The sequence below is a fragment of the Echiichthys vipera genome, assembly GCF_963691815.1.
Source record: "Echiichthys vipera genome assembly, chromosome: 2".
Classification (NCBI taxonomy): Eukaryota; Metazoa; Chordata; class Actinopteri; order Perciformes; family Trachinidae; genus Echiichthys; species Echiichthys vipera.
Window position 1 is genome coordinate 29,796,784 of NC_139827.1, and position 26,851 is coordinate 29,823,634.

The following is a 26,851-nucleotide window of genomic DNA, read 5'->3' on the forward strand; positions in this document are numbered from 1 at the left end:
TCACTGTGTCCCCCATAATCTGAAAATTTAGAGAAGAGAATAGGTAATTATCTTTTTTGACATTACAGTACAGTATGTAAATGTTGAGAGCAAATTACTGTATGACACATTGCAGTATATACTGTACCACAGTATACTGTAAGTAAAAATAATAAAGTTTCAGTACATCACTGTGCCGATGAACTGTAGTATTGTAATGGAGGGTTAGTCTAACTGTCTGTAGGCCTAGTATTCCATGTATATGTTTTGTAACTGCATGTTCTCTTTTAGTAGAATTGAAAGACTGCCACATGGGGGTGGGAGGACAGGTGGCACATGTACACAAGTGGCAAATGGATACGATTTCTGTTTGTTTTGTACAAGGGCTGCGTGTAAATGCCCAAGATTTCTGTTTTTTGTCTTTGTGTACAAGTGCTAAATACACAGGTTTTTTTGTTTTGCAACATGCATTCAGCTTCATGTCCTGAGCATTGTGTTTTCTATTTTTCTATGTAGTGTTTAGTGACTGCTCAGTTTGGTTTTGCAAGAAGAGTCTGAGGTTTTGTGAATGTAGCTTGAAGATTGGGGTTTGTGTTCACAGTTTAGAGAAAAGGAGAGAAGCTTTCAAGAAATGTGTCTTAGCAATCGAGAAAAACTGTAATCTGACACCTGGTGACAGTTTACTTAATTGTTCAGACACACCCTATTTATCTGCAGCTCTCCTGGTTACTTTGTAAGATGGCAGCTGCTCTAAGGAGACTGAAACCTTGAGACAGCAGGTTGTCCAGATGAAGGCCAAAGGGATGACCCTCTCATCCATAAGAGAGAGGTTGGGCGTTCACAGTCTGTGATTTCAAGAAGATTTAAACGTTACAAAGACACCGATTAATTTAGGTCCCTCAAAAAGGCCGGTCGTCCACGTAAAACAAGTTAAAACAAGAGGACAGGATTATGAGAAGCCTCAGAATGCGGAATCGGTTCAACACTGCAGCTGGAGTTGGTCTCCAGTTCAGTGCTGAACAGGGCAAGGATCTGTCTCACCACACAGTGTCTCTTCTTTTAAGACTTTTTGGGCTGAAAGCCCACTCTGCAGTGACCAAACCTCTCATCAGCAGAAAGAAAAAAAAGGCTAGACTTGTCTTTGCTGAGGAGCATGTTGTATGGACAGAGGAGAACTGGTCCAGAGTGACTTCAATGATGAGAGGACCTTCAGTTTATTTGGGTCTGATGGGAAACATTATGTTGGGCGTAGGACTGGGTAAAGACTGAACCCAAAGTGTGTAAAGAAGTCAGTTAAATGTGGAGGAGGAAGTGTCATGGTTTGGGGATGTTTTCTGCAGCAGGAGTTGAGCCTCTTGTACAGCTACATGGCAGGTGAATGCAAATGTTTCTGTGAACCTCCTTCAGTAACATGCAACACCTTCACTGCAACTGTCTCCAAATCAGCTGCAACTTTCATACAAAACAATGCCCCAGTCACACTGCAAACGGGTTAAGCAGTTCCTTGAAGCTGAGAATATTAAAACAATGAAATGTCCAGCCCAGAGTCCAGATCTAAACCCCATAGAGAGTCTCTGGAAAATCCTCAGCAACAAAGTAATGTGTAAGAAACCCACTACTGAACTGAGGAAGAGACTGAGTCAGAATGGACGCAGATCAAAGCAGAGCAGTGTGAGAAACTAGTGATGTCCTGTGGGCGCAGATGTGCTGAAGTCATTCAAAGCTGTGGCCTCTGCACTTCCTGTTCAGTTTTGAGTCCTATAGAAGAAAACATTGTTTAGTCTTCACTTATGACATAATAGTCACAAAATAAAGATTTTTGTTGAAGTGTTATTTAGAAGCACATGCTAGGACAGCAGTGGTATAGTCACAGAGGATATTCTATCAAATTCAGAACAATAAAAAATAACAATTTTTCAGAATAAATTACAGAATTAATACTTTGTTCTATAATTTTGATCTCCACTGTATATATCTATTCAATATTCATCTCCAAACCCTCATGAAAAAAGTGCTGCAGGACCATATGTGCAGCCATGTTTTCTCTCATTCCCATCATGTGCCTGCCACTTTGTCACACTTTTCTCACCTTTTACTGAGCTTTCCAGAGTCTAATCAAATTTTTTGCCAGGAACGTGGCACTGTTGGCAGCATATTGTTGACTTTATTTTTCACAAACCCATTCTGTCTTTCTGAAAGTAAAGTATGCTGGTGAGACTTGATAGTTTGCAGCCATGTCTTAGTACACTCTGCTTTAATGTTTAGCAGGGAATACACACAGTCTCAAGCTGACCCGCTCCTTCTTCCTCTCCAGTGTTCAGAGTGTTTGGAGGTCAGATCTACAGTATGCATGCATCAGCCAGCAGGCTGAGCTGGACTCCAGGGGCTGGTGTGGAAAAGGGCTGAAATCCATAATGATCAGTCTCTCAGGCTCACTGAATAATGCAAAGCTTTATAATAGAACCCACTCTCTTATGGCAAAGATAGATAAGAACAATTTCACACACTGGCAGCAAACTGCTTGCTTATTTATCCAGCATTTGAGAGAGAGAGAGAGAGAGAGAGAGAGAGAGAGAGAGAGAGAGAGAGAGAGAGAGAGAGAGAGAGAAAGAGAGAGAGAGAGAGAGACAGAGACAGAGAGAGAAAGAGAGAAAGAGATGGTGCGGTGGTATTGTCTTAAGCTATACCACCAATTTGTATTTTTTTTATATTCTCTGCTGAACCACTATAAAGAAAAAACTCTATCCTGCTTGTCTTTAATCAGAATCTCACATTTTCTCTTTACTGCTCAGAGGAACCACAGTTTTAATTGTTGAACTCCCTTTGTCTGTCTTTGTCTTATTCATGTTCCACAAAGTAAGCTTTACTTTTCCTCTGTACACACTTCACTGCTTCACTTCTGACCGCTGAGAATCAAGATGCACTGCCAGGTAACTGAAGCCTGGGCACAGCAGCTCTGATGTCTCCGCTGCACTGACGTCTCCATTTCAACCATCCCACAGAGAAAGAGATGAAGGCGCAGTCAGGAGGGAGTTGTCCTATGGGACGCCTGCGCTGTGGAGCGGTCTGCTACGATGCATGTTCCTTCTGGAGACAGCAGGGAAGAGTGAAGGAATGGGAAAGAGCAGAATAAACCAGATTAGTTTATCCATTCATACATGCACACAGACCGTTGCAGTCTGAACCATACGCAGTAGTTTCAACTCGTGTACAAACACACACACAACAACATGGTAAATCTCTGCATCTAAAAGAAAAAAAAAGGACCATTATTTCCATGTCTGTAGACATGTCACAGGACTGAATGAATTGGCCTCTACCATCAACTCTATAATCAAAATTGCTCATAACTTCTCAGACCAGAACATTGTTTTATCGATGTTCAGCCACACCAGAGAGTCGTTCACTGACTTATTCCCATCTCATTAAAACCCAAAGTGACATAAACAAATACTGGTGGCATTATGTGTTCCACTAGGCACTAAGCTAACCTCATCATAATTCTCCAAAGCCTGCACATTAATGCTTTAGCCACGACAGCGCTGTTCATCAAACAGCTTGTGTTGGCCTTGTTGGACTCCCTCCAGAAACAACATTTTCCCCATTAGGGCTTTTGCCTCAACAAGTTTGCGGCCAAAATGTGTCCAAAAGAGGAAGTGGGTTAAGTGTTGAACATTAGACTGAAATGATGATTGTGTTTTTCAGATGGCTTGTGTGAAAGATATGCCTGAAAATGAAATGTTTTAGTCGCTGCTGGATGCTGTTTGCTGACAGCTTGTTGCTCATATATTCATGTTGTAGTTTTAATCATGTACTCCAAAGACAGATTTGACGATATTAAAGGCCTCAGTATGCTTCAAAAAATGTTACTATGTCCTGTTGTCTGACCACTAGTCCGCAGCAATGTTGGGCAAGTTACATGGGTTATTACCCAGGTTATTTGTGACTGTTCTGTCATTACTCAACCCAGCTCCATCAAAGTTACAAATCACATCACATCTTCTGTATGTAAGACACAGAGAAATAGAAGCCTCTGTAGTTTAACTACAATTTCTCACTCTTCAAATATGCGCTCAGTTACCCCTTCAGCGTATGTAAGAGACACACCGACCGTGACGCTGTAAGATGGTAGGCCAGTGTGTCCACAGTATCCGTCATTTCTATGCTTGCCATTCATTGTCCCTGTAAGCAGCCATGCAGTGCATTCTGGTAGCTCCGCAATGAATTTCGAGAGATGGAGTGTCACGTTGGATGCTTCTCATTTACACAAAGTTTATGTCCAGGCAACTTTATGGAAATCAGGGCCCTCCAGTGTGGCTTGCTGTCTCTGGATGGGTTGTCTTGAGTTTCTTTTGAGGATTTCCTTTTTTTTTTTTATGTTCCTGAACTCATTCATTTATTTATTCATGTATAGTGTTTCCTGCTTTATTTTCATAAACTCATCTTATTTTACTTCCTGGGTCCACCCTGCTCTCCTTGTCCTTTAGTAAGTGTGTGTTCTCTGTTACTTTGTCAGTTCGTCTCTTCCAGTGAGCAGCGTTCTCAGCTGTTTTTCTGAGAGTTAGTTAGTTGAGTTCCTGAGTCTCAGAAAATACTTTCCTTGTTTAGGGACCGAGGAGGCACCTGTGGTTCCATTTATATCTTATTTAGGGTCCGTGTTACATGCATGTGCATTTCCCCTTCCACTCCCCACACTCTTTTCCAGTTGGTGGCAGATGGCAGATTTCCTTCTTTAACACTGTGTTGTTTTAAACTTTATAGTATGTTACTAGCTCTACTGTCTCACTTTTTTCTTTCTTCTTCTTTTCTTCCTCTCTTTCTACTTCCTCTTCTTGGCTAACCAGCTAGAGGTGCGTGCCAGTGCAAACGCACCCAAATGGGCTGTGGAACAACTGGAGCTTGAGCAGAAGGCATGCTTGCTGTGTACGGTCAGTGTCGGTGTATCTGTCATTTCTATGCTTCCCATTTATTGTCTATGTAAAAAGTTGCACAGTGCCTTCTGTTAGCGCTGCAATTCACCACTTTGGCCGCTCTTTATTTGCACAAAGTTGAAGTCTAGGCTGTTTTGTGCAAACCAGGGGCATCCAGCAGGACTCATTACATCTAGAAACTCAAGAAAAACTATTAACCATCTAAAATGGCTTATTTATCGGTTCAAATATTTTCAGAAACTCATTTCAATATACAACTTATTCTAAAAGTAAGCTGAAGACGACAGCTGCCCCCCATCCTGTAAGTGCTCCTTCTACAGGAGCATCCTGACCAGCTGCATCTTTGTGTGGTACGGGAGCTGCACCGCCTCCAACCGCAAGACTCTGCAGTGCGTAGTCAAGGCTGCCGGTTGGATCATTGTTGTTCCACTCTCCTCACTCATGGACATTTAAAGAACCCGCCTCACACTCAAAGCAACCAGCATTGTGGGTGACTCCAGCTACCCCTCACACAACCTCTTCAGCCTACTGCCATCTGGGAGAAGGTACTGGAGCCTCTGAGCCTGCTCCACCAGACTGGCAAACAGCTCCATCCACCAGGCTGTCAGGAAGCTCAACATCCTCCCCTCCGGGCTGCACGCAGGCGGTCTACCCGGACTCTCACAGACATGGGCTGATAATGACATTTACATCATACTGACTTAGTTTATTCTAGGCAAGCGTTCCAGCCTTTTGTTCTCAGAGTTACATTTTTCCAAGTGTTTTGTGTTCCTGATGTTGGATCGCATCTGTCTGCCTTGGAGCTCAGCTCATAAACTATTTTTCTCACAGTAAACCATGAAACTCTTCCTGCTGTCTCCCTATCCTTATTTGTGTTTGGGTCCAGACTTTTAATTCTTGAAACTGTGACCTGGTTTTGATCTTTTCAATTCTCTGTCTACATTCGGTTCAGTGTTTCATTTTATTACAAAGATGGTCTTATTTAATGAATTAAAAACTGAATAAAAGCCTCACAGCCTCCGTGTATGTGTGAGGTTTGTAACATTATCACAACACATTGTATTTTGCTTTTGAAAGGTCACTTTTTCCCTGCTTGTGAAAATGTCACTGCTTGTGCTGACTATGGCTGGCTGAAAAACACACACACTCTTAACATACACACCCTTAAATCAGACCCATTTTGAAGTGTACTAAAGCATCCTCCAGACAGAAATAAACATTAATCCTTCTAAAATTTTATACAGTGCTATAATGGAGCAACAGTTCCCAAGGAGCTCGCAGTCCTAAAGACAAGTCTAAGCACTTTGCGTTTAGTGGCAGAATGAGGCCATCGCACTGTGGGAGCAGGTGTGTTTTAGGACTCAATAACGTGAAGATGGAACCCTGTAATGCAGGAGGGGCTGGAGTAGAAGAGAGTAATAGAGAGAGTGAGCTCTCTGCACATCCCCTCTCAATTACATCAAGGGACCAAAGTGTCCTTGTAAAATACTACTTGTCTGCCTCTGCCCTCTGTGGTTATTCTGCCAAAAAGTAGACTCAATTTTGACTGAGGTTGGAGTAAACCGGGTTTTCAGAGAAGGAAAACAGTGTTTTCATCTCATAACACAAAACGTGGTGATAAAAATGTTCTTGTTTCATTATTTTGAAATTCTTACAAAGGTTTTTATACATCTCTTGTCAGAATCATGTTTTCTGTCATGCAGGTGATGATTGTCTTGTAGTACATTTTTTGGTTTCAAAGAGAAAGTGGGATATTTCATTATGTCTGTGTCGAAAGATGTTACATTATCCAAACAATGAAATGAAAGCACAGTCATCATTCACATTTGCTTTGGGTGCATTTCCACATCAAAGGTCTACATTATACATGATGTAGGAGCAAAGCTTAGAGATCTCAGTGTTGTTCCACACAATTTATTTATATACAACAAATGAGGAGCAGCGATGAGCTGCACATCAATAATACAGAAGCAGAGGGTTTCTTGATTCATGAGTGCCAAAGCTACCGCTTGGAAAACCAGAATGTTGTTTGATTCTAAGTTTACTAATAAAGGGAGATGTCCAGAATGCTGTAGAATCACACCTATAGGGGCTTTATATTATAACAATCTTAAAGCTATTCTTACCTGTCTGGCATGTTGCTCAGTACTTAATAAACATACTTGAACATGAACAACTCTTCCTCCCTCCAAAGTCCTCCCCTCTTCCCCATGCCTTACCTCTGACACTCCCTCCTCCCCTGATGCGTGAGGTGAGAATTAATTTACACTACCGGTGACGTAATAGTAACTGATAACAGAAACTCCACAACCATCTCATCTCTTTTTAGCTCTGGATGAAGCTGCATTAGCCTCCACCATCGCTGGAAAGCAGAGGCAATGTTGACTCACGTCTTGCTTAAGCCCCCACCACTGCGACTTCCTGCCAAGTGCCAAAAGTTGCGGTTCACTGAGTGTCAACTAGGGGCATGTTTCATAATAGAGTAGTTTCTCATTGACCCCAATGTTAAACAGGCTGTTTACACAGCATCATTATCAACTTATTCAAGGCCTGGTACAAAAAAAACATTTTACTCTGTATGTTTGAGTCACATCTCCATGACAACACTGAGGGGGGTGATTTTTTTTGTTCCAGGCTAGTTTTTATTTTATTGGAGGTTAAAGTTTATGAATAATTAGGTTTGCAGCATCTTGAGTGACAGCTAGCCTCTGGCCCTCACTTCACCCCGGAGGCTAGTTGTCAGGATTAGCATGCTAACTCTGTCATCTCGACGGCGGTCATTCGTGTGGTGGTGTTGCACCATGACTTGCAATACAGCCTACTATCGATGGCACATACACTAGATGCTAATCTGGAGGATTCGGGCCGTGAGGGTCAGTGTTTTACAGTCTATGGGCATGGCACTGTGTTGAATATCAGTTTAAATCCCACAGCATAAATGCTGACTGCCTGCACTTTACTCCCGGACCAAATAAAATGATTAGTCAGACTTTTATCAGAAATATTTTAGAATTAAATACTGATGAGTTTAAACACCTGGTGAATTTCTTTTACATTTCAGTGTGCCATACGCTTATTAGAAGCACTTTAAGATTACAAAAGAAAAGTGATAAAAACGTCAGAAAGGTAAGAATTGCTGAAAGTGTGAATTCTAGGCTTCTTAAAATTTTTCACTTTATCCTGATAGATTGTGTTCAGCATTTAATACCTCAAGTGATGACAGCTGCGCCAGTTTAATCTGAATTTCAAAAGTAACACCTATAAGTCAGCCTGAGCCTTCACCGGGAACCTTTGATGCCAGTTGACATTCTCCCAGTTCCTCTACAAGGTGCTCACTCTAAAGCCCAGTAGGTACCAGCTGGTAGTGTGGTGTAGAAGAACACAGCACAGAAATTTTTTTATCTGTGAATGGATTCTGGATTGCTCCATACCTCTCTCTCTCTCTCTCTCCTATTTATACACAAATGCGCACCCTCGGGTGACTGCCTGTCTATCAACAAACACTTTTACAGCACCTCGAATATTTAAGTTGGAGTGTTTTCTTTTCATGTTACTTGTTCATAAGTTGACCCATTCAGAGCGCAACATTCCCTCCGGAGTCAATCCCTCTCTGGCCTTTTTTTTGTAATGGAAACACGGCGCGTGAACGGGCATTTGAGAAGGCGTGCCCTAAAACTTTCCGGGGGGCCACTCTACAGGGCTAATGGAAACACGTGGAATCGTTTTGGGCTTGTTCCAGATTTTCCTAATGTAAAAGTTACACACCAAAAAATCTGCAGAGGGCTCGTATGGCTCACCGGATCTACAGTGCAGTTATAATGCCTGACACAGGGGGAGAGGAATGCCTGACATGAGAAAGACTGATGTCTGAAGCCCACCTTTGCCGCATCTGGGGGTCAGCACCCTTCAAGAGGATTGTGATTGGTTTAACAAACTATAAACAAGCCAGAGCCTGTTTTCCCTCTATACCAGAACATTATGTGCACGAACTGTGAACTGCGCTGAGTGGACAGGATGATTCAGGCGCGGTGGATTTTTGCAAAACTCCAGAGGCGTGTTTTTTTTTCCTCAAGCTGGATGATTTATGTTGTTCTATCGTTAGTGTCGGTTTCAGTGAACATGATAAAACAAGCAGGTTTGCTCTCTATACCTAATTTCCCCATTCATGACATCTGTGAATTTTTATACACGATTTAAATTATATTAAGTTTTGCATAATGAAGGGTGCGGCTGCTTTGAGTGACAGGTGGGTGCTGTGACTAGGATAGACTGTAAGCATCATTCAGCCTGCCTCAGCTCCATCCACACTCCACATCTTTGCCCATTTTTGGAATAGCTGGGAGCAGGTGGAGTGCGGTACTGCCAAGATTCACAATGGCTCTTCAGAAACCTTTGGGTGACGTCACAGAGATCGTGTCCATGTTTTATACAGCTTTCATAAACACATGTATATAATGATCAAAAGTACACTTGATGAATGCTGGCCTTTCATATCAACTATAGGGGCCAAGTAGGGTCATAATCTGTCTGTGTGTCTAATAATTACTCTGGTTGTACATCTGTAATGTCCACTTGCAGGGCTTTAATACATTCAGCCTGTTCAGATAATGACTCAATACTGGCCGTCCTTTATAAACCAAAAACACATCTCAGTTAGCTGAAGAGGTCTGTTCTGGTTGGCTCTCTGTGTGTGTGTGTGTGTGTGTGTGTGTGTGTGTGTGTGTGTGTGTGTGTGTGTGTGTGTGTGTGTGTGTGTGTGTGTGTGTGTGTGTGTGTGTGTGTGTGTGTGTGTGTGTGTGTGTGTGTGTGTGTGTCAACATACATTTTTATAGCCTACATCTGTGACAAGAGCTGAGACTGAAGTGTCACAAATCCTTCCAGCGTCTGCCTCGTCAAACACAGAGTGACATCCCCATTATTGAAGACATCACTTCAAAACTGAAGGTCAAGGTCAATAATCCATCCTCTCTCTCTTCTCCTCCCCTGTTTCCTGTCACTAATGGTTTAGTCTTCCATTCAGAAAAAATGGCATGCATTTTTATTTAGTGGAAGTAGATTTGTATCCTAATAATTGTTGGCCGTAAAACCAAAAACACGACCTGTAGGAAAGTGAGCTCATGAATTAAAACCCATATTTTGCCAAAGTAAAATGACTCACTTTCCTAACCTGCTGACGCTATGGCAGGTAATCTCTCAGTGAGCGTCATGCACATTAATTTTACTGGGAGGAAGACACACAAAGTAGACACCCACATTCATTCAATTGACTAGGTGTCGTCTAGTCTCATATGAACTCATTGATCAAGAGTAAATGGAGACATGTCTGGAGGATGTGTGATCCATGGTGCCTGTACAGTCATGAATGAATAGGTACCTGTGTAAGTGGCTATCGATTATCTTGTCAGAAGAAGCTGCTAGCGATTACAAGAATTGCATGAACACAGAGGTCATTTACATAACTCTCAAAGCTAATTATTGACTAAGCTTGTTGGTAAGTTTTAATAAGAGTGTAGTTGTCAGATACAGTTGGGATTTAAAATCCGCCCTTAAAGCATTTCAGTGGCTTCTGCATGTCATTAGGTACATTATTACATCTATCCAAATCAGCTTACAATAAGTGCATTCAACCAGTTGCAAGAATGCTTATGAATATGATGTGTGTGTGTGTGTGTGTGTGTGTGTGTGGGGGGGGGGGGGGGTAGCCAGTGCAGGGTGTGGGAGGACTTGGGTAGAATGACGACCAGCCTGGGTGATGCACTCTGGATAAGGCTGGATGGCACACCAGACAAGAGAGAGTTCTTTCAGCCCAAAATGACTGAAACAAAGGTCAGCTGCCCCCAGACAGGGTTGTAGGGGGCTGCAGCCGATCACAGCTGACATTAGGTGTGAGGCGGGGTACACCCTGGACAGGAAACCAGTCTATCGCAGGGCACATAGAGACGAACAGAGACAGACAGCCATTCACACTCACCTTACAGGCACTTAATCAATTAACCTGACATGTGCTTGTCTTTGGAGAACCCGGAGAAAACCGCCGAACGCAGACACAGAGAGAAAATGCAAACTCCACACGAAGGGGCCCCAGCCCCGGATTCACACCAGCAACCCTCTCACTGTGAGACAACCACCACACCGCCGTGCTGCCTCATTAGAGTGTGATGTTTATCTGTATGGACATTCCCCATTTTAAATGTAAATAATTGACATTACACTGTTCGTTCTGCTTTATCAAATAAAGCATAACTAAAGCATAACAACTACCTCTAACCCAAGGATGAAAAGACTACAACCATGTGTTGTACGATGACAATGAATGAATCTTGAACCTTTAATTAAATCGTCAAATTTACAAAAAAATAAATAAAAAATTGTATGTATTGTATTGTATTTTTCAATATATTGTCCTTCAATCACATTCATATTTGTCTTCCAAATTCATAGGAACAAAAGCAGGTGGCTCCTGCCATACAGCCTTGACCTTGGACGAATGCTAAAACAACGCCTGTGGGAGACACTGACCCACAGAAGAGAGCAACAATGGACACCAGGTGAACCAGAGCCTAGGAAAAAAACAGCACTTAATTGAGGCATTCTACTACATGGAATACTTATCTTAAGTTAAAAGAAAAGTAAAATCAACTGTCAGATGTCCAAAGCCAATTCAGTTCCATAAATACTCCAGGCATCACAGAAAGTTTTCAACAGCCTGCTCATCCCCTACCTCTGCCTTCGGCCTCTGACAACCTGGTGCATCAACTTCATCCTTCTGCCAGCTGCAGCCGAGCCTTGAACTACTGCTGCTGTCAGCACCCATCAACCTCAGCTGAAACCTGCCGCATTTTTAGCTTAAAACTCAGTGTCCTCAAGGGGCTTCTGTCAACCACCTACAGCGACAGCCTCCGTCCACAATCTTTGGTAGCCAGAATTCACCACGAATCCATCTCTGCATTTACGTTCTTTCAGCCAACCGCTGCTCCAACGTCCATCTCCTGCCTCTGACAGCCATCAGCCATCATCTGCAACTACTGCCTGTGAGATGAGACTTGATGACAGGTTAACAACATGTATACAGCCCCACCTTTCAGCTAGAGCTTCAAGGGAGGTGACTGTAGCCTCAGTCTCTGAATAAGTATCTTGAATATCATGACATTACTTTCTTTTTGCTTGAAAATATTTGATGTTTTCACTCTTGCCTGTCGTCTTCCTCCAGCAGCTAAAGCCTGTGAGCTCAGGTGGAATGCAATAAAATCTTTGAAGCAACAGAACAAAGATAGAAAACCTTTTTTTATTAAAAAAAAAAAAGATGATAGAAAAACCTGAGTAGGGCCTTAAAGAACCTAAACCCCAATTGCCCCTCGTATTTCACAATGTTGTCATTTTTGTTGTACTCAACTGTGCTTTTTTTGTATCAGCATCCAGCCCCCACCACAGCCTTCCTGGTTGATCCAATAACTGCAGTTCTCAGTGCTGCAACTCCAACTCAGTGGCCACTTGGAGTAGTTTGCATCACATCAATGCCCTTTTTTTGGTAAGAGGAAATGAGGAGAAGTCAAAGTCCAACAAGATGGCGACTCTCATAGGCGGGGACGTTTGGATCGAGTTGAGAGAACGGAACCCGACGGGGACGCTACGTCCATTTTTTATACAGTCTCTGCTCAGCACCTATTACCAGTCATTTGGAGCCTCTGGATGCTTCAACTGCCGCTTCTGACAGCCAGCCAGTGCAGACACAGCATACACCTACAATAAAAACTTTTGTCATCCCCGGGACAAATCTTCAGCCGTCATCTACAGTATCTGACAGCTACATGCATCCCCAGCCAATTCCTTCAGTCTTGGACAGCAATCTTCCGCTTCCCCCTGCAGCCACTTCCTGTAAATTGAAGCCTTTGCCTGTAATTCAAGGCAAGTCAAGTTTATTTCCATATCACCTTTCAACAGCAAGGCAAATCAAAGTGCTTTACATAAGGTATAAAATACATTAAGGCATTAAGACAAGATCACAAGGCAATATAAAAAGACACATATAATCCTTTGTTTATAGTCCAGTCTTAGCCAAATCTCCATATTCAGCCTTGGGATTTAAAAAAATGCAGCTCATGGATCAGCCAGGCAGGCAGCAGCCAACTGAAATAAGCATGTATATTCCACTTGTTCTAAGATTGTATTTGCCCTAACCAAGAATAATAACTGTTCATACAGGTCTGTGGAACAGGGTTTTGGAAAAGGCACATTACTGTTGAATTTTCTTTTTCTTTTGTTTTTAATGCTTTGAGCAGCATAAATGAAATTATATTCACTTCAACTGGATTGGGTTGGTGGGTAGTCAGTCTCGATCATGATGAAATATCCAGCACCAGCTCTCATCTGCAGTGATTTCTACTTTTCCACCTGCAGACTGTTGCCTGCAGCCAAATTTTAGCTCGAGCCTACAACTTCCAGGGACTGCCACAGCCCTTGCCTACAATATTTGATAACCATGTCCATCGGCCTTACAGCCTCTGGCACCCTGCAGCGATCACAAGTCAACTACAGCTTCTGGCATCCAGCCAGTGCAGACCCAGCCTCAGCCTCATCTCAAACCTGCAATTCTTTGTCTATCAGCTGCAGTCACAGCATCACCCTTCAGCTGCTGACAGACAAGAAAGTAATTTTATGTCTATTCAACCATCAGCCTCCAGTGAATACCATTTACGGCCCACACTGCAGCAATCATTGTCTTAAAAATTTCCGTTGGGGACTTGATAGATTTACAATTTGCATTTCCAGTCAACCTTGCATGTGAGTTATGAAGCCTAAGGCTTTCACTGGAGCTGCTCAGAAAGTAAATACTGATCACCATTAAGCAATGGAGAACAAAACATTAATCACTGCAGCATTGTTTTTATTGATATACTGTAAACCTGGATTGAAATCAGCAAAGGGAGGCATGTTTATGGCGGAATACAATAAACAAATAAAATAAAGTCTCAGAGTAACCATTATCTTCCTTGAAACTTTCTCAGTAGAGTTTAAATGACTGTTTTAGGGGTTTTTGCTTCAAGTACCTAACTCATATCAATTCTTGTAGAACCTGATTAATGACAGTGGCAAGTGAAAATAAGTTCCTGTGAAACCTGTATCTTCATGAAAAATGAGAGCACAAGAGGATTAATTCTCCCTCACGGCTTGAGTGTCTCCAGTTACCTTGTTGAGAGGAGTCACTGGTCTATCTGCGTCCCATTGGATGATCACGTGATAGCAAAGCTTCCTCTCATGAAACACTCGCTTCTTTAAACTCATCCATTCGTCTCTTTTCTCGCTTTGTTGCAATCAATCCACAGAAACGTGTTTTTGAGCCTTTTCCTGCCGCTGTCTGATTTAATTCTGGGAGCGGCTCCAGCTTCCAGGATCCAGTCCAGTTGATGACACTGTTCCCTACATGATGGAAGAAAAAGCAGTCTAATCTTTTATTCTTGTCCTTCCTCCATTAGCCATCAGCAATCCCAGGGTCCCAACCTCGATCACACCTTGGAGATGGAATTGGTTTCCCCCTCTGCAGTGGACACTGGGACTGGGAAGTGGGAGGAACATATTCAGTTGGATGTACCTAGTTTCTTACACACCAGATTGCTCTTACGCTCTTTGTGCGGCAAGCCAACAGGCCGCAGCAAAGATTGCTACGCTGGCGGATGCACTGAGAAGGATGAGCCGATCCCAGCTGACATCGGGTGTGGGTACACCCTGGACGACAGGACGCCAGTCTATCACAGGGCACACATAGAGACAAACAGAGACAGACAACCATTCACACCTACGGGCAATTTAGAGTCATCATTTAACCTAACACGTGCATGTCTTTGGATTGTGGGAGGAAACCGGAGAACCCGGAGAAAACCCACGCAGACACGGGGAGAACATGCAAACTCCACATAGAAAGGCCCAGGCCGGGATGCGACAGTGCTAACCACTACACCATCGTGCACCATGTATAATAATAGTAATTATAATTATTATATAGTATAGTATTAATCCAACAGTCTTGTGCACACATTAGCCAGTAAAACCTTTCCTTTAACAGGCAGGAACGTTGAACAGACCCAGCTCTGTGGAGTACGGACATCTGTCTTGAGCGGTTGGGGAGAAAGAAAAAGAGAGGGAATAGAGAAAGAGACTGACAGATGGACAGAGAGAGACAAAGACAGGCAGACCGACACAACGACAGGCAGAAAGTCCCAGGCATGCAAGAAACCACAAAAGTAAGTGACTACAATAATATCTATAGTAATGTGAGTTTGACGAACAAGTTATGGCAGTTGATATACCAGAGTGACAACCACATACCATAGTAGAAACAACCACAGTTAAGGAGATAGATAGTATATGAATGATAATAATTATGGTGGTAAATATGATCAGGGATACAAGTAGTAATAACAGGTGCAATACAGCTGCTATTGTGATGGGGTCAGTTTTAGTGTGCCTATTTTATTTGCTTTGCTGTGATTAAATTTTATTTATCATTGCATGTAGTGTTTTATTGTTATTTTACAGTGTTTGTTGAACTGCATGCAGTGTTTCTTTTTTATGAACTTACCCTGAACTGCACACAGACGCACCAGCACGCTAATCATTGAAACGAGCCACAGGTATAAAACCCTTTTTAATTCAGAGGAAAAGGAGAGAGTGGGCCAAGAAGCAGGGAGAGGTGTACCCGAGCACACAAAGCACAGCAATTAATAAATCTTTCAACTGTTGATGCACTTTTTTGACTCTGCTCAGACCTGATTTTAAAGAACTTGTGTTTTCCTAGGCTCTTTTTAACCTACGTGGCGTTGATGGCAACACTTTTAAACATTTTATCTACATTATTTTTTATCTGTTTTAATTTTTATAAACCACACCACACTAAATATTATAATTTATCAAACTAATGATAATATAAATGAATAATAGTAATAATAGCAGCAGGAAGTGTCAAGCAGGACCAAGGCAGCAGGCACCACCACGTTCAGCAGAGTGATAAGTGAATTAGTAAAATGTATTAATGGAACATGAACGATACAGATACGATACCTCCCGTTCTACTTTGGAAGACTCTAGGACTGACAAGTAGCCCTGCATGTAACACAATCTCCCTTAAGCATGGGGCACGGTAAGAATGGACAGTGTGAGTGCGCCTTAACTGATCGGTTTGATCGATAAATATAATTGGGTATCATCAGCATAACAATGAAAGTTCATGGAGTGCTTCCTTATAATAAGTATAAGCATACAGTATCTAGGTGATTAGAACTGGTCCAAGGACAGTACCCTGTGGGGCTCCGTGACTAACTTTAGTGTACTAGGAGGATTCGTCGTTAACTCGGATTCATCATTATGCCAACTTAGTTTGATCTAATAAATGAGACATAAACCAGCTTAATGTGGTTCCTTTAATGCCAATTAGATGCTCCAGTCTCTGTAACAGGAGAAAGCAGCATTAAGGTCTAATATAACAAGTTTAGAGACAAATCCTTTATCTGAAGCTATTAGAAGGTCATTAGTAATTTTTACCAGGGCTGTCTCAGTGCTATGATTATTACTAAATCCTGACTGGAAGTCCTCAGATAACTCATTATTATGTAAAAAGTCACACAACTGAATGGCGACTATTTTCTTGAGGATCTTAGATTAGCATCTACAGAGATGCTGCAACTGAAGATGCTGCAACATAATCAGTTGTCAGAACTGGAGAGTATTTCTTCATGGCAACAAGAGAAAAAAACGTCACACCTGCATTGAGTTCATTAAGCTAGCAAGGGGAGCCTATTCCCCCCTAAAATCACCTAATGATAATGTTCTTCCATATCTGCTGATGTGTAAATAAGAAATTGTTTGCTAACAAGTTCACATCAACTTGAAAACAATGATATAAATGGCATACAGAATTATTTATTGTCACATACATGTGAGTTCCACCTCCACATTTTAACCCATCAAATCTTTTTTGATAGTATATAGTTCCCAAACAGAGATGCCCTGCCCAGTCAAACCCAGGACCTTCTTGCTGTCAGCCACCAGTGCTAGCAACTGAGCCACAATGCTACCATTAAGCAGCTAAAGAGATAAAAGAAAAGTAAAAATATAACTCACATTCATCATCATACACAACTTCAAATGAATTCTAGCATAATGATAATTAATGCATGAACTTCAAAGTATATGGCAGATCTATGTTCACAGCTGGTTTTCCACCGCACATATGTTTAATAAATTGATTTCTGAATGTATAACAATGGCCAAAATGAACAGCGTATTATTTTAAGATTATGAAAACGTACAGCCCTTATTTTTGGTGCCACTGAGTCACCATTGTGAGGGCACATCGACATCTTAAATGCAGCACAGGCTACTTTTAAAACACTCCCACATGCAGTGAGGGATTTTAGAACAGCTGCTCCTGAGCTATTTTTTATGGATGCAGCTATCAGATGTACCGGCTCAGGATCCAAAACGCCTCACAGAGGGGAGACATTGTGAACATCTTCACTTGGCTTTTAAATCATCAGCGCTGCCTTGTTTCATAGTCTTAGCGTTAATGAGCGGTCATTTATGACGCATCAGAGGCAGCTCAGCTACCATTGATTATTTCGGATTGGTCGCGGTGAAATCTTTCAGATGCCATTAGTGGCACACAGGGACCAGCAGGTGGAGTTACAAAAAACATGTTCTTTAACAAAGAAGAGTTTCTTAAGTAATGAAAGTTAGCAAACAAATGTGTTTTTGAAGTTGTTTCATGATGACACCTGATACCTTCTTCTTCTGATTTGAATGTGGGAAAGGAAAGCTATGTGGGAAATTAAATTCAAGTGTTTATACTCTGATGCTCTTTTTAAAATCAAGTTCATCATCAAGTTCTGCCGTTTGGCTCAATCTCTAAATAACATGTCCCCATGGTTTTTCTTTGTTTCCATATGTGAAATAATCCAGTGCTATAGCACCATAAAAAACCCTTTGTGAAGCTTATGATATTAGACTGCTTTTTGAGACGGCTAGAAAAGTGTTGATTCAACAATCTGTAAATGATTTTTAGTAAGACGTTTGGCTATTGGGTGGTTACTCCGAGCTCCCTCCGGATGTCAGAGTTGCTCACCCTATCTCTAAGGGTACGTCCACACGATCAAAAATATTTATTTTTACCCGTTGTCCTTAAAAAGTTTTCCATCCACACGGCCTCGGATCAAAAAATATCTGTGTCCACAAGAAACCAGTATATGGTGCTGTAACTCTGCCACAGAAATACAACAACAATGGTGAAGAAGAGACGAAGAGGTGCTGTATACAAACACCAGCCACGTTCTCGCTAAATTTGGCGAATTTCCAAATCCATGTTTCAACTTTTTTTGTCAAAAGCAATTAGAGACAAATCTAGCAACTTTTTCTGATGTTTTGGAGAGTGATGTGAATGGATGAATCACGCTGCATCAAGACAATGCAAAGGTGCCGTTTTCAGATCTATCCACCCTGGGACCCGGACTAAGAAGATACCGCTTTCACACACCACATCATCTGCCACGAAAGAGATACAACCATAATGTTCCCAAACTGGACACCCCCCCCCGACTGTGCCTTGAGATCCTGTCCAGGAATATCATAAACATATCGATAAGGGGTAACCTGGCTAGAGGCTAACATCCGCTGAAACGTGTTTGACCTGTTGCTAAGAATACCGACACCGCTCTCGTTTTGGTTCTAGGACTGGAGCGTTCGTTAAAGCAGCCATGGAACCCAATACTCCTGCAGTGTCCCCCACAGGAGTCCCTGGGGGATGTGGCCGTAAGCCTTCTCCAAGTCCACCAAACATATGTGCTTTGTAGACTGGATGGGCAAACTCCGATAACGGTGCAAGCTGGTCCACTGTTCAACCATCCTTTCTAGCACCCTAGCATAAGCTGTCCTGAAGAAGCTGAGCAGTGTGATTTAAAAAAAATGGGAACCATCACCTTGGGCTGCCATTCCACAGGCACTGTCTCCAATCTCCACGGGACACTGATCTCTCGGGTATAAGCAATTTTCATATGTAAACCCCAGACAATGTTGGGAGAATCAGATGTGAACATAGTCCGGAGTTTCCCCTTTACACAAGCAAAACACTACCCTGAAAATCCAGACCCACCGCTAGCAAATTTCTGTTTGCTTTGCCGTTTCATAATATTTGCTATGGACAGGCGTAACTGATGACGACAGTGCTGCTCCGTCAAAGTCATCATCCTGTTCATTGCACTGATCAGTCGTAGTAGGTCGTAGTGCTATCCAATTGCGTGCAGCAGTATTTTGAAATGCATGGGTTGGCGCCGCCCCTTGAGTTGGGAAGGTCTTTTGTAATAAGTCATTGTTTGGGAACCACTGGCATAGGATAAGAATAAATGGTGTTCAGGTTTTGTGTCCAACCCCTTTGTGCGGTGTGTGAATGATGCCAGAGAACATAGAAACCCCTAATAAAGTAATGTTGAAAGTCACTCTCACAGTAAGCTATAAGTACAGATTGTAACGAGTGTTGCAGACTCCGTGAAGCACAGCTTGTTGTGAAAAGCCTGGTTTGGGTGAGATTGAAAAACCGAACCAGAATCAAGCAACAAAACTAAGGGATTTAGTCTGATTTAACAACTAATCTTGATTCAATAAACACTTTATACATACACTATTTATGTATAAACACATACATAGCTGGTAGCATTTACTTGAGGTGCTTCTCATGAGACAAAGAAAACACAACAACACAACACAAGAAATATATTTAAATATGCAGTTACACATTAGGGAACTTATACATTATGTATTGTGTGGATACTAGACTACTGTAAACAGTATTTTAAATATACATTTGTGAATAAAGGCACTTACCCGGTATGATCATGACATTACAAACATATTTTGATGTACTTACATTTTCATATTTTAACCCAAAAAATTACAATAAAACTAAGTATAGTCATTTTCAGAAGAAAAGTACGACTGACATCCATTTGATCAAAGATTGACATAAAAATACAGTAGGCATTTATGATATGCTTTAATTTGAAGTGGCGTTGGTTGGCCTATGTGTGTTTATATTTTGGCGGTGACGTTTCATGACACTCTCGCAGCAGCGCCGCCCCAACGGTGCATTCTGGGTCCAACCCAAGATGGCTGCGCCCTTGCAGAAGTGCTGAAGAGGTGCCTCTCCGGAGAATTTTTTGGGATTGTGTGCTATTTCCACCAAAACCATCTCAGCAAATCAGCTACCAGGGTCGCTGATTTGTAGAAGAAGACCACACGGTCCCAGTCATCGATAAGTGTGGCCGGTGCTTCGCGTGGCTGTGGCAGACTGTCCGTGTGAAGATGGGCCTTGTCTCCAGCCCCTTCCCATAGCGAAGAGCCGTGGGGAGAGGAGTCGCAGATTCCCCTGCAAACACGCACCCGTCCAACTCGGCTTTGACGGGTTTGACATACTATACAGGCTGTGGACGCTGCCCTACAACTTTCTGACCAGGATTATTTGTGCGACCGTTTCTGTCATCGTCCGGAGACGGAGAGGTTCCCCAGCCCGGGTTGATAACCCCACCGCACCAAGGTCCCGCACGCATCTGCACGCTTCACTGCCACCGCCAGCGCCATTTATGCTCATCTGCTCTGTTTCACTTATCTCTTTACTCGTGTCGTTTCGCAAGCAACCCGGGGAAAGCTTTAAATAGCCCTGGCCTCTCCCGCGGTCTGACAGCTGGCTGCGGTAGGCAGAGCTGTCAAATGAGCCGTGCTAGTTTAGCCAGCTAGCACTGAGCTAGCTGACCGGTTTATTTGCTAACTGTCCTGCCGGCTGCTCTAGGAAAGAGGACCGGCTGTGAAGTCAAGTTTAACGGGGCCATATGAACATGACACGAGGCGCTCACAACACATAACCCATTTAGCTCCTTGTCTGGGGCTCGAGCAGCGTTCACCTGGGCAGCTCGAGCCCCGTCATGAGCGCCCAGGTGCTGCTCTCTGGGACAGTTGAATAGTAACCTGGATCTTTGTTTTTATGTCCATGACCTGGATACCACACCGCAGCGTGATGCGGGGGTGCTGGGTTTCAGTTTGTGCTGTGATTTTCATTCAGTATCATCATTGCATTAAACATGACTCATAACCAAAATCACATGAAGCGAGGGAACTCACAAACTGCCAAACTCAGTAGCCATTGTGGTTTTTCAGATTCTCACATTCCAGTATTGTTAGTGACAAAAATGTACTGAATTCAAAACAAACTTGCCTACTGTTAGATTTACTGTCACTTAATAAGTGCATCACTGGCATTTCATTAGTAGAGAAACGGGTATGTGCACGCGTGCTTGGTCGTGTGTTTAAGGCCTTATTACACCTTAACACATACTTTTTGTGATGTCTTACTTTGCGGATCAGAGTTATTTCTCTGCAAAACCTTTTTTTTCAATTAAGAATAGACGCCAAAGTTGTAAAATGTTAAACATTGTCTTAGCGCTAGCAGAACTTTGCCCTAATAAATTAAACTATTATGGCAACAAAACTGATTTAAATCAGGATTGTCTCAACACCAATAACAGTATTGGTGTTTTTATTCATGTTTTATAAAGGGTTGAACCTCAGCCAGGGCATATACAACGATGGCAATCATAGCACATTTATAATAACCTAATAGATAACCATCCATTATCTGTACCCACTTATCCCAGTTGGAGTTGTGGGGGGCTGGAGCCGATGGTGAGGTCAGGTCACCCTGGACAGGACGCTAGACTATCACACGGCTGGCTTATAGAGACAAACAACCATTTAAGCTCCCGTTAGAGCAATTAAGAGTCACCAGTTAATCTAACATGCACATCTTCGGACCTTGGGAGGAAGCCGGAGAACCCACGCTGACACAGGGAGAACATGCAAACTCCACACAGAAGGGTTGGAACCCAGAACCCTCAGTGCAGAACAGCAAATCGATCGCGATTCTTATCTTCTAACATGCTAAATTGATTCATAACTTTCAATAATGGATTTTTACAAACTCTTTTTCCAGTCTCACCTTAAGCACTTTGCGACTTCCGTAGGACACAGTTGAAACAAGCTACCGGCTATTCATCCACTGCTAACGCTAGTTCTTAGTGTGACTCTATAAATGCCCAAATGGAGCAGCAAGAAATTCAGCCAGCCCACTGCAGTCAAGTGAGCTGTCTTTCGCTACTCTGTAGTCAAACCAGCAGCCACTATATTTGTAGTTTGCCCGTATTCTGACATTTCTGGTAAATGCATTGAAACTGCTCAGAGGAGGATAAACACTTTACTTTTCTGTCTCACTCTGCATTCTAAAACTCTTACCTGCAGAGAGGGGATGAAATATTAACTTTACACGAGCACACTGCCTGAAATACAACTCAACAAATTGCTTCAAAAATGTTTTTGTGGTGTCCATGTCCGGTTTCAAGTTTTCAGAATAAAGTGTTACAAAACAAGGCCCAAATACCAAATATGGAAATAAGATTTATACTATTATGACTCTGCAAAGGTACTCCAAAGGCTGCTTTCCTAAACCAATAACTGTAGTTGATTATTTTTTTATTAGTAGTATTGTCGCAGTCACTGAGAAAGTGAGCAAAACTAACATTTAACTAAAAAGTCACTGAGATATACTAAAAAAATGTGCAAATTAAGCATGAATAAATAATATTTGGTCATAGATTTGCCTTTGTGTGTTTACATTATGCAATCCGTTAATACCTTTTTCAAAAATTAAAATATAATGTCTTGCTTTCATTTGCTAGTGCCTCGATTAGCTCACAGAGGACTGAAGTAGATCCTGAAGCATTTACTAAAACAAAAATCCATTCTGAATGGAATCGTGACACCCAAAGATTCCCACCAAGTCCCTGTAGTGTGACTACACAGACTCTTTGGTTTTTCCTCCTGCTTGATGGTTTGGTTTGAGCATACATGCTTTCAGGTGATGTCATGGCAGAGAAAATTACTCCCTCTAATTCCTTCTCCAAGAGATGTTGATTTTCTGAATTATTTTAAGGTAAATGTAGTAGTTTTTTGATTGACTAATTTATTAGTACTATTTTGTTGTTGTGAGAGTAGAGTACCAGCCAAAGCTCAAATGATCATGTTGTCATAGAATCCATAAAATATGTGTTACTGATGACAGCTCTCCCCTGTAGGGCCCTGATGAAAATGGACTCAGACTCGCTTCATTTGCCGGCCGTGGGCCTGGCAGAGGAAGAGGAGGCCGACATGAACGACTGGAAACTTTCCCTGGCCTTCATGAAGAAGAGACACTCGGAGAAGATTGAGGGCTCCAAGGCATTAGCGCAGAGCTGGAGGATGAAGGACAGAGTAAGTTTTTCTGCTCATCTATGTTTGGAGTAAATCAGCAAGTTGAGGGCTCTCCCTGTGCTGAGCTGCTGAGGAGAGAAACTGATGTAGACTTGTGCAACAGCATGAGACCATGTTCATTTTCATAGGTAGAACTTATAACAGGAAATCCAGGGCACTTTATTATATATAATTATAGATTTAATGATGTATTACCCAAATTAGATTTTTTAAATGAAACGACATTCCATCGCACTTAGAAGGATACTTTCTATTATTTTTAAAGGATAAGTCTGGAAATATTCAATATTTTTGTAATTGTCAACAATAAGACTGAAGCCAACAATGAATTGATCCTACTAACATGTATTGTCTGTCTAGAAAGCCATAGAGATACATTGTTGTCTCAGAATTGAGAAATGCTTGAATTCACACTGAAGACACATTGTAGCGGGGCTTTGGACTTTGACCATATGCTTTGATTCTGTATTCTCTACGGGGTAAAGTACACTCACTGGCCACTTTATTAGGTGCACCTGTCCAACTGCTCGTTAACGCAAATTTCTAATCAGCCAATCACATGGCAGCAACTCAATGCATTTAGGCATGTAGAGGGTGAAGAGGATCTGCTGCAGTTAAAAGCGAGCATCAGAATGGGGAAGAAAGGTGATTGAAGTGACTTTGAACGTGGCATGGTTGTTGGTGCCAGACGGGCTGGTCTGAGTATTTCAGAAACTGCTGATCTAATGGGATTTTCACACACAACCATCTCTAGGGTTTACAGAGAATGGTCCCAAAAAGAGAAAATATCCAGTGAGCTGCAGTTCTGTGGGGGCAAATGCCTTGTTTTAGCCAGAGGTCAGAGGAGAATGGCCAGACTGGTTGGAGCTGATAGAAAGGAAACAGTAACTCAAATATACACTGGTTCCAACAGAGGAATGCAGGAGAGCATCTCACACCACCTACTTTCTAGCAGATAGGGAACAGCAGCAGAAGACCACACTGACACTTTATTAAGTGCCAGGTGTGCTTAATAAAGTGGCCAGTGAGAGTATATGCCAGTGTGGTCGCGTATACACAGCAATAAACACACCTTTTTTAAATTTCCGTTTGACTTTTCTGCATCAAGACAAAATCTTTTAAGAGAGAATTGTGATGCATCTATACCAACCATTTCACATACAGTACGTCATCCTATTACCTTAAATACTTACAGATGTCACCTCCGGTGATACGCTGCAGGGTTTGTGTTGCAGTGGGAATGTCACTTAAATGGCCCATTAGTGTGACTTCCTGTTGTGTTCTTTAATCCCCTATTGTAGCACAAGTAGATTTCATATTCCACAATTAATGCTTTCCATCAGATCGTTATGATCTCGATGTTTGCAACCGCACTTGGAGGCAGCTTCATCTCAGAAAGAAAAGAGATGTAGGGCCTGAGCTGTGTGCAGGAAACTTGCTAGTGTTTCGTTTTTCTACCCTCATGTTTTTTTTAAACTTTCTTGTGGCAGTGATAGAGGCAGGATGCTTACCGTTGATTGTATGGGACTCTGACACCGCCTCAAAACGGACTGACAATTCTGATTGCCGGCTACAGGATTGGCCACCGCACTGTTACGTTGGATTGTGTTTCTCCTGTTTGAGTAACATTTGCTGTAGTGTTTTCTGTCTTCATGCTAAGTTAGGCTAACTGGCTGTTGGCTGTAGCCTCATATTTACTGTGCAGATATGAGTCAGATAATTCTCACCGTAATAAGCGTATTTCCCAATCTATTTGTTATCACATTATCTTCATACCATAAAGCGTCTTTGTAGTTTGTATTGTTAATGTTACAAACTTAGAAAATGTTTGAGGTCATCCATGTTTATGCTTAGCTGGGATTGGTGCATTAAGGGAAAGAGTGATGCGTTACGAATGGTTAATATGCCAACCCTTCTCAAAACTCCAATCCATTCAAGAGACAAATCAAATGCACTAATACAACACACCCATGCTCTGAGGACATCAGTCTTTAAACAGCCAGGACACAGCAGCAAATCATTGGCTACCCTCGTCTTTACTATAGTGCCTATTCATTTCATTCTGCTGGAGGCTACCCATGCTACACTTTGACAGGGAAACCTCAAAGTGTGTTTCAGCTCTCATAAAGCTGTCGTTTGATCCACTGCAGTGCTACCAACCCAAGTCTTTCATTGCCTCATGGCTACAGAGAACTACCACTATAATGATGGCAAATGCTACATTGTCATACATAACCCTCACAAACTGCATATAACCCTATTGTAGAAATTCACCCAAATGAAAATTTAACACCTCGCTACTGTTCGGACATGAGTTGAATTACATCGCAGTGCCCGCCAGTGTCAAGCTGCAGGGAAGTGTTTAATAAGACGGCATCATTAAATGTGACTCTGGTATTGATTTAAAAGAGGTAATAGGTGCTGGCTGAAATGGGCATTCCTATTAGAAAGTCATGCTAAATCGACTCAGTAACATTTTTCATGGCTCAGAGCGTTTTCAGGCCATAGACCCTCATTTGTACACTTGTAAGAAGGATGTGTCCTTTCAGGAGAGCTGCTTCTACTACTTTGTGTGCTTCAAGCAGGAAAAATTTGGCTTTGAATATAACACTGGCCTTGGCTTTAATCCATGTTTGAACATGGTAGTAACAGCAAGATGATGGATTTGATGGCAGCTTTTTCAAGTTAACTTAACTATGGTTTTTACTTATGAAACCCAATAAGTTAATAGAGTCCTGATACTTTGGAGTATCTTCTATTTAAAAACCTAATCTCGTACACAGGGCCCTATTTTAATCACTCAAGCACATGAGCATCTTTTAAACTCACCTGCTATTTTTGTTCATGTATGTGCAGCAGCGCGAAATGCAAAAGGTCTGGGTGAGGTGGTATATAGATCGTAGCGTTTAGTGAGTAATAAGTACACTCTCGGACAGTCACTGGGCTAATCTCTCTGAAACAGCTGAGCCAATCACAATAAAGCATGCTGACAACAAATTAACAAATGAAGACATTTCTTCAGGAAGTCATAATATTATCTGGATGGTGCAGAGAGGCGCGGTGTGTGTGTGAGCACACAGCATCACAGATCTGCAGCCAGAGACCGATGTGGTTTTAATAGTCAATTAGTGCAATGATGATAGAAACACAATATGAAAATATAGTTTGGTGAGGCAGTTAATATGATCACACTTTTCAATCATTATTCTACTGTGTAGTTACTTAAAATGTGATACAGTAGCATTTGAGCTCCCCCAGAAACAGGCAGAATACAAGTTATAACGGACCAGTCTGATGTGTGTAGAGGTGTGTGTGGGTGCTTTGCAGCAGCCTGATTTAATGAAGGTAAACATGGTGAATTCTCGTGCGTAATGGCACTGCACTCAGGTGTGTCACTTATGATTTGGGGGTGTCCTGCTGCCGTTAGGTGGCTGCAGGGATTTAATGAATAGGAGAAACTCTTCAGTATAAAGCAGCTGTGGACAACAGATACTGACAGAATCACTCATTTAAAGGTCACTGAGTGATTTACAGATGTCCCTGCTCACATGGAATGTTATTTTAAGATGATTTATGCTCATCTTCTGTTTGGAAGGTGTTTAAAT

The 26,851-nt window shown here is 42.1% G+C and overlaps 1 protein-coding gene across 3 annotated transcripts in view; it reads left to right on the forward strand.

Annotated features, from left to right (window-relative positions):
• Positions 1–20,071: 20,071 nt before the first annotated feature.
• Positions 20,072–26,851, forward strand: part of rptor (regulatory associated protein of MTOR, complex 1) — a 204,966-nt gene continuing 198,186 nt past the window's right edge. For all 3 annotated transcript variants that reach the window (XM_083924337.1, XM_083924336.1, XM_083924338.1), the window contains exons 1-2: positions 20,072–20,484; positions 23,072–23,246. In XM_083924337.1, the coding sequence (XP_083780463.1) occupies positions 23,079–23,246 (168 nt within the window). In that variant the 5' untranslated portion in view covers positions 20,072–20,484; positions 23,072–23,078. The remainder of the gene's footprint in view (positions 20,485–23,071; positions 23,247–26,851) is intronic.